Below are 13,731 nucleotides of genomic sequence, written 5' to 3' on the forward strand. Positions count from 1 at the left end.
AAGGACTTTAAAACTGAACTTTTGTAAAAATGTGATCTGCCTGAACAAAATTCTTATTTCTTAACGTGTATGTAAACCCAAAACTTTTCTTTCTTCTGGATAGAGTATGTACAAATCACTGTCAAGAATAAATGCGGTCCATGTCCCTGCTTGGAAGATTCACCCCCTCTTTCTGTCCTTATGCCAATTGTCACCGATAATGAAAAGTAACGGGAAATCTTTCAAAGGGACACCTATTCTGGTGGCAACTGTCTAACAGCTACCCATACAAGACTCAAATTCCATCTGATCTAAAACATCGATGGCCATGTCTGACTGTCCCAAGTATTCAGTCAGCTGTGGGTTTTGTGCCTACTTAACTACTTGCCGTCGCCGCACCGTCATAATACGTCCACAAGGTGGCTCTCCTAGGCGAGATCACGTATTATGACGTCCTACCTTTTAGCCGCCACTAGGGGCGCACGCGCGCCGCCGGAGGCACGCGCACGCGCCCCCCGCTCGCCCCCGACTCCCGTGCGTGTGCCCGGCGGGCGCGATCGCCGCCGGGCACACGCGATCGCTCGGTACAGAGCGGGGAACGGGAGCTGTGTGTGTAAACACACAGCTCTCGTTCCTGTCAGCAGGGGAAATGCTTTTCTTCGGTTCATACACTGTATGAACCGAGGATCAGTGTTTCCCCTAGTGAGGCCACCCCCCCCCCCACAGTAAGAACACACCCAGGCATACTTAACCCCTTCCCCGCCCCCTAGTGTTAACCCCTTCACTGCCAGTGGCATTTTTATAGTAATCTAATGCATTTTTATAGCACTGATCGCTATAAAAATGCCAATGGTCCCAAAAATGTGTCAAAAATGTCCGAAGTGTCCGCCATATTGTCGCAATACCAAAAAAAAAATCGCTGATCGCCGCCATTACTAGTAAAAAAAATATTAATAAAAATGCCATAAAAATACCCCCTATTTTGTAAACGCTATAACTTTTGCGCAAACCAATCAATAAACGCTTATTGCGATTTTTTTTTACGAAAAATATGTAGAAGAATACGTATCGGCCTAAACTGAGGAAAAAAAATGTTTTTTTATATATTTTTGGGGGATATTTATTACAGCAAAAAGTAAAAAATATTCATTTTTTTCAAAATTGTCGTTCTATTTTTGTTTATAGCGCAAAAAATAAAAACCGCAGAGGTGATCAAATACCACCAAAAGAAAGCTCTATTTGTGGGAAAAAAAGGACGCCAATTTTGTTTGGGAGCCACGTCGCACGACCGCGCAATTGTCTGTTAAAGCGACGCAGTCCCGAATCGCAAAAAGTACTCTGGTCTTTGGGCAGCAATATGGTCCGGGGGGTAAGTGGTTAAATACAAGATCTGGCAAGGGAGATTGCTTCATCCGTTGTGCTTTTTTTCTACTATGAATTATGAATTATACTTACAGAACCGCATCTATCACAAACCATTTTCATATATTCAAACTATTATGAATAAAAAAAAAAATTCTAGAATTTAGGACCGCCTCACGTATATATACACGTCATCACTTTAAAAATTAATATCTCGGTAACGGCAGCAACTGCTGCCACAACCGGAATATTCATCTTTAACGTGGCTGGTCCTTTGAACGATAACGGTGGTCTCCGTGGCGGATTCGCCACGAGATCACCGTTAATCGGTGGCTGGAGAGGGGCCCCCCTCCTGCCGCTTACCGGAGCCGTCTGCATTTTAGTCTAATTATGGGATCTGAGGTCTTTTTGACCCCAGATCTCATATTTAAGAGGACCTGTCATGCTTTTTTGTAATTACAAGGGATGTTTACATTCCTTGTAATAGGAATAAAAGTGACCCATTTTTTATTTTTTAAACAGTGTAAACATTTATAAAATCTATTTTTTTTAAAGAGCCCTGTCCCGACAAGCTCGCACGCAGAAGCGAAAACACATACGTGAGTAGCGCCCGCATATGAAAACGGTGTTCAAACCACACACAGCAATCATTAGAGCGAGAGCAATAATTATAGCCCTAGACCTTCTCTGCAACTCAAAAGATGCAACCTATAGAATTTTTTAAACGTCGCCTATGGAGATTTTTAAGGGTAAAGGTTTGACACCATTCCATGAGCGGGCACAATTTTGACATGTTGGGTATCATTTTACTCGGCATAACATTATCTTTCACAATTTAAAAAAAATTGGGCTAACTTTACTGTTGTCTTATTTTTTAATTTAAAGCTAATTTTTTCCAAAGAAAAGTGCGCTTGTAAGACCGCTGCGCAAATACAGTGTGACAAAGTATTGCAATGACCGCCATTTTATTCTCTAGGGTGTTAGAAAAAAATATATAATGTTTGGGGGTTCCAAGTAATTTTTTTAGCAAAAAAACCTGTTTTAAAACTTGTAAACACCGAGTCTGAAAAACAGGCAAGGTCCTTAAGTGGTTAATTAGTACATGGCAGACCCCGGTTATTCAAATAAATTAGGGCAGTAATGTTTGTAAACCCCACTAAAGCCCAGTACACACTATGAGAAAAGCAGCTGAAAAATACCGCTTTCGAAGCAATCGTCTGATAATCTGTTCTTTAGTACACGACAGTTCATCTGAAATTATCCAAAAGGGACAAACACGAACATTTTTCTCGTACGATACCAAATCATACAATTTTGGCTTAGTCAGTACAGTTTATGTCCAAAACATTTTTTGAAGACAAAGGCAATGCATGCTTGGAAATGAAAGAATACATTACAATGCGTTTGAACAATATTGGTTGTATCAACACAGAGTGGTCCTGTGGATACCTCTAAGGCCTCGTACAGAGGAGAGGATATCCGCTGAAAACGGTCCGCCGGACCGTTTCCAGCGGATAAATCCTCTGACGGATTTTGATCTGATGGCTGTACACACCATCAGATCAAAATCCCTGCGGAATACATACGCGGTGACGTGGCCGCGCCGTCGCGACCCTGGAAGGTAAATACTTCCACGCATGCGTCGAATCATTACGACGCATGCGAGGGATGGGATCGGACGGACTTATCCGGTGAGTCTGTACAGACGACCGGATGAGTCCGAGGGACTGGATTCCAGCGGATAGATTTCTTAGCATGCTAAGAAATTTTTATCTGGGAATCCGTCGGCTGGATTTTTATCCGCTGGGAAATGTCCGCTCGGATGTACACACGACCGGATCTATCTGCTGGAACTGAACTGCGCATCAATCTCAGCGGATAGATCCGGTCGTGTGTACGGGGCCTAAAATGATAGGTGCCACATACTATTAATTGAAGTAGACAAGGGAATTGCAAAGAGGCTTGGACTTTTTACAATACGTTACATCACTTCCAAAATTGTATTCTGTTGAGTAACCTCTTTATTTTTCATACGAGACTAGCATGCAAAAAAACAGATGATCATTTGTCCGATATTCTCATGGTGTGTACGAGGCTTAAGAGTCTCCTTTTTACTTCCCAGAAAAATGAAGTCATGCTCCCACAGCCAGCACTATATTCTGAAAACATACATTACGCAGCTGGTTTATTTGCTCTCTCTCTTCCCTCAGATGTTCCATCTTCCTTCTCATAGTGAAGCCCGGATCTGAAGATCCATATTCTTGTCGGGAGGAACGGCTAAAAGCTGCAGGAAGAACACAAATTAATACTCTCAAAGAACAGGTAAGGTTTTGCATTTTTTGCAACAGAGAATATCTCAAACCCATTATAGGACAACTAACTCTACTGTGGGTCACTATGAAAGACTTTGCATTGGTCTGGTTTTAGGATCTTGCAATCCAGACTTAAATAGAGGACACACCAACAGCGAAGAATGTTCCTGTACTGCGCCACTATGGCCGCTAAAGCAATTAGAAACTGTTGGACAGCAGTTCAATAATATGCCTACTATGAGGTGGTGCAAATCTGTTTCTTTTTGCTGGTGGGTTGCAAGGCTTCATATGTACACAGCTGCTGGTAAACGGATGTTTAGGAGCAGTTATGCCCCTTTCACATGTGCGGACCGTATGTCCGCTTTTTCATCCATTCGTTTGCGGATGAAAAAGGGACATACATTGGTCCCTATGTGATTGCGGGTGTCAGCGGATGAACATCCGCTGACACCCGTAATCACCTGCCTCCGCAAAGATCCGATTTTGTGGACGGATAAAAAAAAAAAATTTTCTTCCGTCTGCGGATCGGATAAACACGGACACAATGTCCGTGTTTATCCGATCCCCAATTGGGGAGAGCGGAGAAAAGACAGGGCGGTCCCTGCACAGTGTGCGGGGACCGCCCTGTCAGCCGCCGGCTCAGCGGGGATATACAGAGCGTTCTCCGCTGAGCTTACGGACACACGGAGGCAGATCATTACTGATCCGCCCTGTGTGAAAGGGCCCTTGGGCTTTTTTTTTCAGCTGCCCCTGAACTCAGGCCGTTTATAGTCATTTCTAGGCAGTTGAGTTTAGAAGCATTTTTTGGAAAAAAAATTGCATTCAGGACGGATGTTCAGAGGCATTTGAAACGCCAAATGTCTGTAACAGCTTGTAAATGCAGTAATTTGAGTTTAGCCGCATTTCATTTACAGGCATTTTTAATGGAGATAAAAAAAAAAAAATACTTCTAAAATGCAAACACAGCATGTAAACGCAACGAAACAGATGTTTTTAAACGTTGGTTACTATCTGTCAAGTTAAATCGTAGGAGAGGTTTTAAAATGTCCCGTGTACAATAAGGGCCCTTTCACACGGGCGGACGAACGGACCGTTTACGGACTTGTAATGTATCCCTATGGGATTGCAGACGTTAGCGGATGATGAAATCGATAACGTTCGTAACGATCCGCGTCCGCAAAGATGCTCTTTTTCAGACGGAAGAAAACCCTATTTTTCTTCCGTCTGGCGGAACGGATCGGATGAATACGGACACACGGTCCGTATTCATCCGATTCCCTGATGCCCCGCTGAGCCGACGGACACACACGGGGCAGATCAATACGGATCCGCTCCGTGTGAAAGGGCCCTAAGGCCTCATGTACACGGGGCAGTTGAAAATATTCTGAATGCTGGAAACCGGCAGCTGATAAATGTCAGTGAAAAACCTCCGTTTAACAGCTTTTACATACTGAGCATAGCAGCAGTTATCAGCAGTTGAGGTTAGAAGCTTTTTTAAATATAACCTCAGGAGACCCTCCCAAATGTTCAGAATGCAGGAAAATATGTAAATTATTAACTATTTCAGACATTCTGTGAGAAGAGAGAGCAGTGTGCTTTAACTATGGAGTCTGTCTCGCGCTGTGCCAATCTCTCTCTCTCTCTCTCTGTGCGTCTCTCTCTGTGTGTGTGTGTGTGTGTGTGTGTGTGTGTCAGTGTCAGTCTCGCTGCCTCGCTGCCTCGCTGCCTCTCTCGCTCTCTCTTTCCGCTTGTCACCCTCCCTCTCTGCCTGTCTCCCTCCTTAGGAACGCTTATAAACGAAAATGTGCCTAAGCTCCGGTTACAGCTTTTACATGAGTTTACAAGCATTTGGCATTTTTGTGTTCCAAAAAATGCTTCTAAACTCAACTGCCTATAAACGACTATAAAAAGGACCCTATGTACATGTATTGATAAGATAACCGAGGAGAATTCAGGGGCAGCTGAAAAAATGCCAAACTGCTCCTAAACGTCCGTTAACCAGCAGCAGTGTACATGAGGCCTAAACCTAACAGATGCAGAATGCTGCTGCTCATGAGATATCCTGCAAAGCATACAAAAATAAATTGACATATCAATAGAAAGCCAGGTCAATACACGTACAGAAGGTGGCACTAGTATTGCGGCTACATCATCATCCTGAGACTAAAGTGGGGTATACACTATAAAAAAATCGGGCAAACAATCGTCCAATTTTCCTCGTTGTTTCACAGCAAATCGGAACCAAGAAATGTAAATTTGTACGAAAAGGCTTTTTTTTGTTGTGTATTGTTTCAGATCTTACGCAGTCTTTCTTTTCTGATTTTTCTTGTACAAAAATTGTACGAAAACAGTACACATTAAACTAAATTCATTCATTCTGTTCCCATACGAGAACATTTTTGGAGTTTGTCGCTTCGGGAATTTTCGTATGAAAAGTCAGAATCGAAAGTTCGAAAATCGTACGAGAATTCTTTGGATGAAAATGTTTGCCCGATTTTATTATAGTGTGTATGAACCTCAACTCCGGACGTTTTTTTGCCAGTGACATGATGATACGCTGCATATAACCGATGACATAGTTACATATTTAGTCTGGTTGAAAAAGACACAAGTACAGCTAGTTCAACCAATAAAATCCAAAAACAAAAACTTACAGCCCTATACCCACAGTTGATCCAAAAGATAGCAAAAAAAAAACAGCAAAGCATGATTTAATTTGCAAGACAATTTCTCTACTTTGATTTCAGGTTCAATAGTGCAGGAAATCTGGTTTAAACGTTTTATTATTATTTATTTTTAAGTATTTTAAGGTCAAATTCCATACACCCATCATTTGGTTGTCATAGCTTTGGATTTGAATGCTTCAACTTAAGAATCTCTGCCTCGGAGAGGTGGCTGTTTAAATCTTACAAATCAATTAAATGCAATATATAAGCTATTTTTTAGCCAAAAGTACCATTACATCCGTCATTGTTGTTTAACCTGTAGGTTGTGCTGTAGATAAAATCTGAAATGACAACTTACTTTGTAAGAAAATGGCAAGGGCGTTCACTCAGTTGGACTCCAAAATAACCTGGTTTGACACCCTATGCTCATCAACCAAATGTTTTTAATAAAAGGAAAAAAACTTCAGTTTTTGGTAATGCTTACCTGATCTTGGCTTTAATCCAAATGGCGTTGGAGAGCTACTGTGTGACCGTTCACAGTCCTAAAATAGAAATAAACATTAAAGTTATGATGAACTAGATATTCTTCAAAATTAAATTGACGTGTTTCTAGCTCATGTACTGATGGGTCTATGCAAATAATAGATAATGATTCATTTGGTATACAAAGAACAAGATAAAAAGGCTACACAGGTAATGTATATTCAATTTTTCCAATTAACAGGCAACTCAGATTTTTCATCTTTCAGAGAATGTTGTGAAGTTGAATCACAAGCTGGCATCTCAAATCTCTTGGGGACTCCAGTGGTAAGAATTGACTTTCAGCCTACTGCTCCTGTCAAGCCATTACGTTGGATTTCCCACAAGGTAGAACAAATTCCTGAATTTCAGAAGAAATGTCTAAGGGGAAAGTTTGCCACTGGAGTCTTTAAGAGATCAGAATTTGGCTTCGTTCTCTTGCAATCAATTTTGGGTTGAAGTGGTCTTTAAAGGGCCAGTGCTTGCACCCACGATCCATTTTAGTCTGTTCATCACAAGTTTAATTGGAGGCCGGTTGGTGTTGTTCAAATGGAAAATGAAAAAATGATAATATTTTCTCTGAAAACATCTCAACTTGCTTAGCCTATGCCATCAAAGCTCAGTGTGTGTTGCTGAACAGGCAGACCACTCAGCCCACTATCTGCTGAGATCAGCAAAAAAAAAAAAAAAAAAACTAAACCATGAATTAAACATGTCAAAATAATTTCTAGTAAAAAAAAAACATGGAACATAAAACATTTTAAATGGTTGGCTCATCCAAATTATTATTTCAGTTGCGAGCAGCTGCCAATGGATACACACACTAGATTAATGTACATATTTCAAGATTTAAACTGAAATACCATGCCATGTTCCCAGCTATGGCCTCCCAAAAGAGCACAACAGAGGAGGGTGTTATTCATTTAGTAACATTTAAAGTATTGCTAAATGCAAAACATTTTTTTAAGTTTTGGATAAGAGGGGAGAGGATGTAGAACCCCCTGTCAGTTTTTATTGCTGTATGTGCCCCCATTAGGGAGATTTATCTTCTCTGTTTGTCCTGTTTACCATTATCACTTAAAGTGGAAGTAAAAGAAAATCCCCAAATTTGGTCTGTCCCCAGAAAAGTAATAGAGGGAACATTTCCCAATGGGGACACTAGTTCTGGTGACCTAGGATCCCCAAGAGATTGCTTTAAAGGGGTTGTAAAGGTTTGTTTTTTTATTTTCTATATAGGTTCCTTTAAGCTAGTGCATTGTTGGTTCACTAACCTTTTCCTTCGATTTGCCTTTTAATTTTTTTTTCTTTGTTTTCTTTGTCTGAATTTCTCACTTCCTGTTCTTCCTCAGTAAGCTGTTCTGGCTGACTAACCCCCAGCCAGAACAGCTCGGATGATGGGGGCAAGCTTACTGAGGAGTAAAAGGAAGTGAGAAATTCAGACAGACAAAGAAAAAAAACATTTAGAAGGGAAATCGAAGGAAAAGGGTAAGTGAACCAACAATGCACTAGCTTAAAGGAACCTATTTAAAAAATAAACCTTTACAGCTCCTTTAAGTGGCAGGGATTTCCTCTAACTTCTTGTTTTGGCTACGGGGCAGGAAGTGAAGGTGAACCCCCCCCCCCACTATCCAAATTGAAAAAAATACGTTTTGCCTATAGTTCGACTTTAAAATGTAAACTGTTTTTGTTATATGAAGAAAGCAACAGAAGCAGAGCCTCCATGGAAGCCAAAGCAGCTAGGACACCCAGTGTGTAATTTATCTCTCCAGCATTCATTCGTAACTAAAATTTTGATTTAGGTGGACCAGACCCAGAAATAAAAGAAAACCAAAACATAACATGTACCTCTGATGACACTGGAGATGAAGGTGACACATTTGCACTATCACTGTTTTGCTAAAATGAAATGAAAAAAAATAAATAAAATAGTTATCAGACTGTAGTTATTCTACATTACATGTGTAGACCAAGCAGTGAACTATGTGAATGTTATGTCTGCAATTCTGTTTTTAAGATTTTCTGGAATTACCGCTTTAGGAAAAACCATCAAACAATAGTATATTGTAAAAATACAACTTGGTTTTAACAAGTGTAAACATTACATTAAACCAGTGACTGCTCTCCGGATGTCAAATGTAATCTTTTTAATCAAGTATTGGCGTACTAAACACATTAAATAAAACTGATGTGTTTACCATTTTAAATAAATAATACAGCTATAAAAACGGTAAAGTACATTTGTAACTGTATCCAGATGTACATATTTGGAGACTGAATCGCTGTTTGTAATGTATTTATTATTCAAAGTCATGGTTTTGTCAGTATTAAGGTGATTAATGCCATAAATCACAGTGATGACAAACAATTTAACAGATTTGTTTTTTTTAAACACAGTAATATTCTTATGCCGCGTACACGATCAGAATTTCCGACAAGAAAAGTTCGATGTGAGCTTTTGGTCGGAAATTCTGACCGTGTGTAAGCCCCATCAGACTTTGTCGGAATTTCAGACAGCAAAAATTTTAAGACGGAAAAAGTTCTTGTGTATGCAATTCCGATGCGCACAAAAACACGCATGCTCAGAATCATTGAACTTACGTTTTCTCTGCTCGTTGTAGTGTTGTATGTCACCGCGTTCTTTACGGTCGGAATTTTGTTACAGTGTGTATGCAACACGAGTTTGAGCCAAAATTCAGTCGAAAAAATCAACGGTTTTCTTGTCGGAATTTCCAATCATGTGTACGTGGCATTAGCCAATGATGCCCTGTTTTTATACAGTAACTGAAACCTGAAAGCATGTCTAGCTTTTATAGTGTACATATTGCACATTAATTTATACAGGCATCATATAGCCAGCTGAGCCAATTCATATAATTTGAAGGCCCTATACCGCACCCCTAAAAAGGCAGGAAGAGGCAATTGTGAATTTAGATGCCACAGAGAAATCACACAATTATATAAAATCATTCCAATCTTTATTACAAAGTAAAAAAACAATAATACTGACATTTAAAAGAAATATTCTGTATATGCAAGTATCAAGTACAGCGTTTCTCAACTCCAGTCCTCAAGGAGCCCCAACAGGTCATGTTTTCAGGCTTTCCTTTATTTTGCACAAGTGATTTGATCAGTTTAACTGCCTTAGTAATTACTACAGCCATTTCCTCTGAGGGAAATCCTGAAAACATGACCTGTTGGGGCAGCCTAAAGGACTGGAGTTGAGAAACACTGATCTAGTATATATGGCATCTTGGGTCGAAGCATTTTACGAAAAAGACTCCCTTCCTCAGGATCCATATGCCCCTTACATATACAGTAAGTCAATTCATTCTCTTTAAAACAGAGGGTGTCTTACCATATGGAAATTGTCAGGACATTCATTTAAATCACAAATATTCACCAAGACAAAGGAAGAACCTTAGGCCCCTTTCACACGGGGCGGATCATTCATGATCCGCCTTCGTGTGTCCGTCAGCTCAGCGGGGATCTTCCGTAAAATCCCCGCTGAGCCGCCCTGTCTTTTCTCCGCTCTCCCCTATGGGGGGATCGGATAAACATGGACCGTGTGTCCGTGTTTATCCGATTCGATCCGCAGACGGAAGAAAAAATAGGATTTTCTTCCGTCCGCAAAAACGGAGCTTTGCGGAGGCGGTGATTACAGGTGTCAGCGGATGTTAATCCGCTGACACCCACAATCACATAGGGACCAATGTATGTCCCGTTTACATCCGCAAACGGATGGATGAAAATGTGGACATACGGTCCGCACATGTGAAAGGGGCCTACATATGCAACAGGGTCCCATCTTGTTAGTTCCCAAACTTCACACAATAAGTTTGAGCGCCAGGTGATAAGATGTGGGATAGTGATAAGATGTAAATGGAGACCCCCATATATTCAGAGCATAATATTAGGCCTACATACTCCTCCTGGTTTTAAATGCATCTGTCATATATTGCCCATGGCGTCTAAGCAGAGTAATTTTATATAAATGTCCCGGTGATTGAGATCCTGGGAAGCGAATCTTTCCTGAAACTCGCTGATCCGATATAACAGATACTTGCATAAAACAGAAGATTTCTTTAAAATATCTATGTCTGACTGTTTTTTTTTTTTTACTTTGTAATAAAGACTGGAATGATCCTATATAATTCTGTGATTTCGCTGTGGCACATATAAATTTCGTATTAGCCTGTTCCCACCTTTTAAAGGCAGCATTGGGCCTTCAATTTATGTTTCAATTAAAGGGGTTGTAAAGGAACAATGGCCTAGATTCACAGAGAGCAAGGCGCACATTACGCGGCCGTAGAGCACACACCGTACGCCACGCCAATGTAGCGCGGAGAGGAAAGCATTGCATTCAGCAAGCCAGTGCTCCCAACGCTGCGCCAGCGTGGCGTAGGTTTCGAAGGCGCACGCCGGCGTAGGTGGAAGTGGGCGTGACTCCATGCAAATGATGGGCCGAGCGCCAGACAGGTACGTATCACGACCTGCGCATGCGCCGTGACGTGGACGCATACACAGCACCCCCCTGCGCCTGCTCAAAACCACGCCGGCACAACTGCCTAAGCTACGTCGGATCACCGCGTATGCCGTGAACATAACGTACGCCCAGCCAGACACATGTCCAACGCACAATACGCCGGCTTGTGTTCCCTGGTGCAGACCTGTGCATGTCTGTTGCCGGGTTGCACCTCATTTATGGGGAATAACTTTACGCCGGACGTACAACTTACGCGCAGCTTGCGTAGCATGCGCCGGGCACACGTACGTTCATGAATCGGCGTATTTCCCTCATTTGCATGTTTGAATGGCTAATCAATGGGAGCAGCACCATGCGCCCAGCCTATATGTGCGCCCACCCTGCGCCGGCGTGTGCAAGCTACATCGGCGGGGTGTAGCCTGTTTTTAGGCGCATGTTGGTTCGTGGGTCTGCCGCCCACATATGCTGGCGCATATTGGCACTTACGTCGGCGTAACGTGTTATACGTCGGCGTAAGTGCTTTGTGAATCTGGGCCAATTTTTTTTCCTAAATAGCTTCCTTTACCTTAGTGCAGTCCTCCTTCACTTACCTCATCCTTCGATTTTGTATTTAAATGTCCTTATTTCTTCTGAGAAATCCTCACTTCCTGTTCTTCTGTCTAACTTCACACAGTAATGCAAGGCTTTCTCCCTGGTGTGGAGTGTCGTGCTCGCCCCCTCCCTTGGACTACGGGAGAGTCAGGACGCTCTCTACGTTGCAGAGAGAAAAAGGAGCTGTGTGTTAGTGGGTGTCCTGACTTTCCTGTAGTCCAAGGGAGGGGGTGAGCACAACACTCCACACCAGGGAGAAAGCCTCACATTACTGTGTGGAGTTACAGACAGAAGAACAGGAAGTGAGGATTTCTCAGAAGAAATGAGGACATTTAAAAGCAAAATTGAAGGATGAGGTAAGTGAAGGAGGACTGCACTAAGGTAAAGGAAGCTATTTATGAAAAAAAAATTAAGGATGGTGTCCACTGAGAAAAAGTTTTCTGAAAACAGTGTTGGTTTCACCTAGCTTTGCCAATTATATAATGATTCTCTCGTTGTATAACATGGTTCATGTAAAATGTGACATGCAGGTTGATTAATATTTATGGAACAAAAAGACAAAATCGGTAACTGGAAATATAATGAGATCACTGCAGATTAAAAGTTCCAGACCTCATACTAGTACATTTAAATGCACACACAAACATACATGCATTCAATTCCTAAAAAAAATGTCTTGGTGGAAAATGATGTTTGATAATGATCCGGTATATTGTAATTTCTTTTCCTTTGTGTCTGTCAAAAGTAGTCTTCTTAGAAGTTTAAAAGTAAAGCCGTTAACCATTTAGAATTAAAATTAAACATTTTACCCACAAAAAAAATGCCTGCTATTAATTTGAAAAACCTTAAAATCTCCTCTATACACATTCTTGAGCCCAGGGCGTATACGTAGAGTAGCCCACAACCCTGTAGTGCCTGGTGTTAGGCAAGACACTTACCACTAAAAGTTTTAAAAGGCCAAGCCCTGGTTCGCAGTTGTGCGATTTCAGATGCGGCTTGAGCTGACAATGGAGATACATTTTTTTTCAATTAATTTACTTTTGTACTATGAAAATTGCGCTGCATGACCTGACGAGGTAAAGTTCATGATCCAAGCTGTCAACAGCCAACTGAGAATCTGAACTGTATTCTGGGAAACTTGCCAGAACTCTTAATTTATGAACACCGCACCTTTTCTATTAGGAGCACAGAAGGTCGTTCTGACATCTGAAAGTATGTACAGGTCAGGGGCACCTCTCAGTCATGCCTTTTCCTTCCTCCCTTTGTACTCTCAGCAATTATATAAAAAAAAGAGAAAAAAAAAAAAAGAGAAAAAAAAAAAAAAAAAATTTTTGTGCTCTTCATAAAATTCATTGAGGGACACAGGAGGGACACAGGAAACAATTCACCTTCAGGAAGTTATACTGCAAAGCTACTGTATACCAACAGCATGATCATCAGTACAATGGATTCCAAAATAAGATTATTTTTTTTTTACCGCGAGCACAAGTGTCCGTTAACCACTTACTGCCCAGGCCAATTTAAACATTTCTCATACACATGGGAAAAAAAATCAGCATTTTTTTTTTTTTTTTATAGAAAAATTACTTGGCACTCCCAAACAGTATATATTTTCTGTATGCCAAATTATTCTGGAGAATAAATTGCTGGGTGTTGCAACTGTGCATGTCACATGATTTGTGCAGTGGTTAATTAAAAGCTATTTTTTAGGAAAATACAGTAATGAATTTAGTGCACACAAACACAAATAATATTTTGGTCAAATATTGAAGATGATGTTATGCAGAGTAAATAGATACCCAACATGTCAAGCTTTAAC

General features: G+C 41.0%; 1 protein-coding gene across 2 annotated transcripts in view; it reads right to left on the reverse strand.

The window, feature by feature from the left end:
- LRCH2 (leucine rich repeats and calponin homology domain containing 2) overlaps window positions 1–13,731 on the reverse strand; it is a 138,045-nt gene that overhangs the window by 35,138 nt on the left and 89,176 nt on the right. For both annotated transcript variants that reach the window (XM_040323668.1, XM_040323666.1), the window contains 3 exons: window positions 8,684–8,734; window positions 6,804–6,861; window positions 3,513–3,625 (listed from right to left, as the gene is read on the reverse strand). In XM_040323668.1, coding sequence (XP_040179602.1) covers window positions 3,513–3,625; window positions 6,804–6,861; window positions 8,684–8,734 — 222 coding nt within the window. The remainder of the gene's footprint in view (window positions 1–3,512; window positions 3,626–6,803; window positions 6,862–8,683; window positions 8,735–13,731) is intronic.

This window comes from Rana temporaria, chromosome 9 (genome assembly GCF_905171775.1).
Source record: "Rana temporaria chromosome 9, aRanTem1.1, whole genome shotgun sequence".
NCBI lineage: Eukaryota > Metazoa > Chordata > Amphibia > Anura > Ranidae > Rana > Rana temporaria.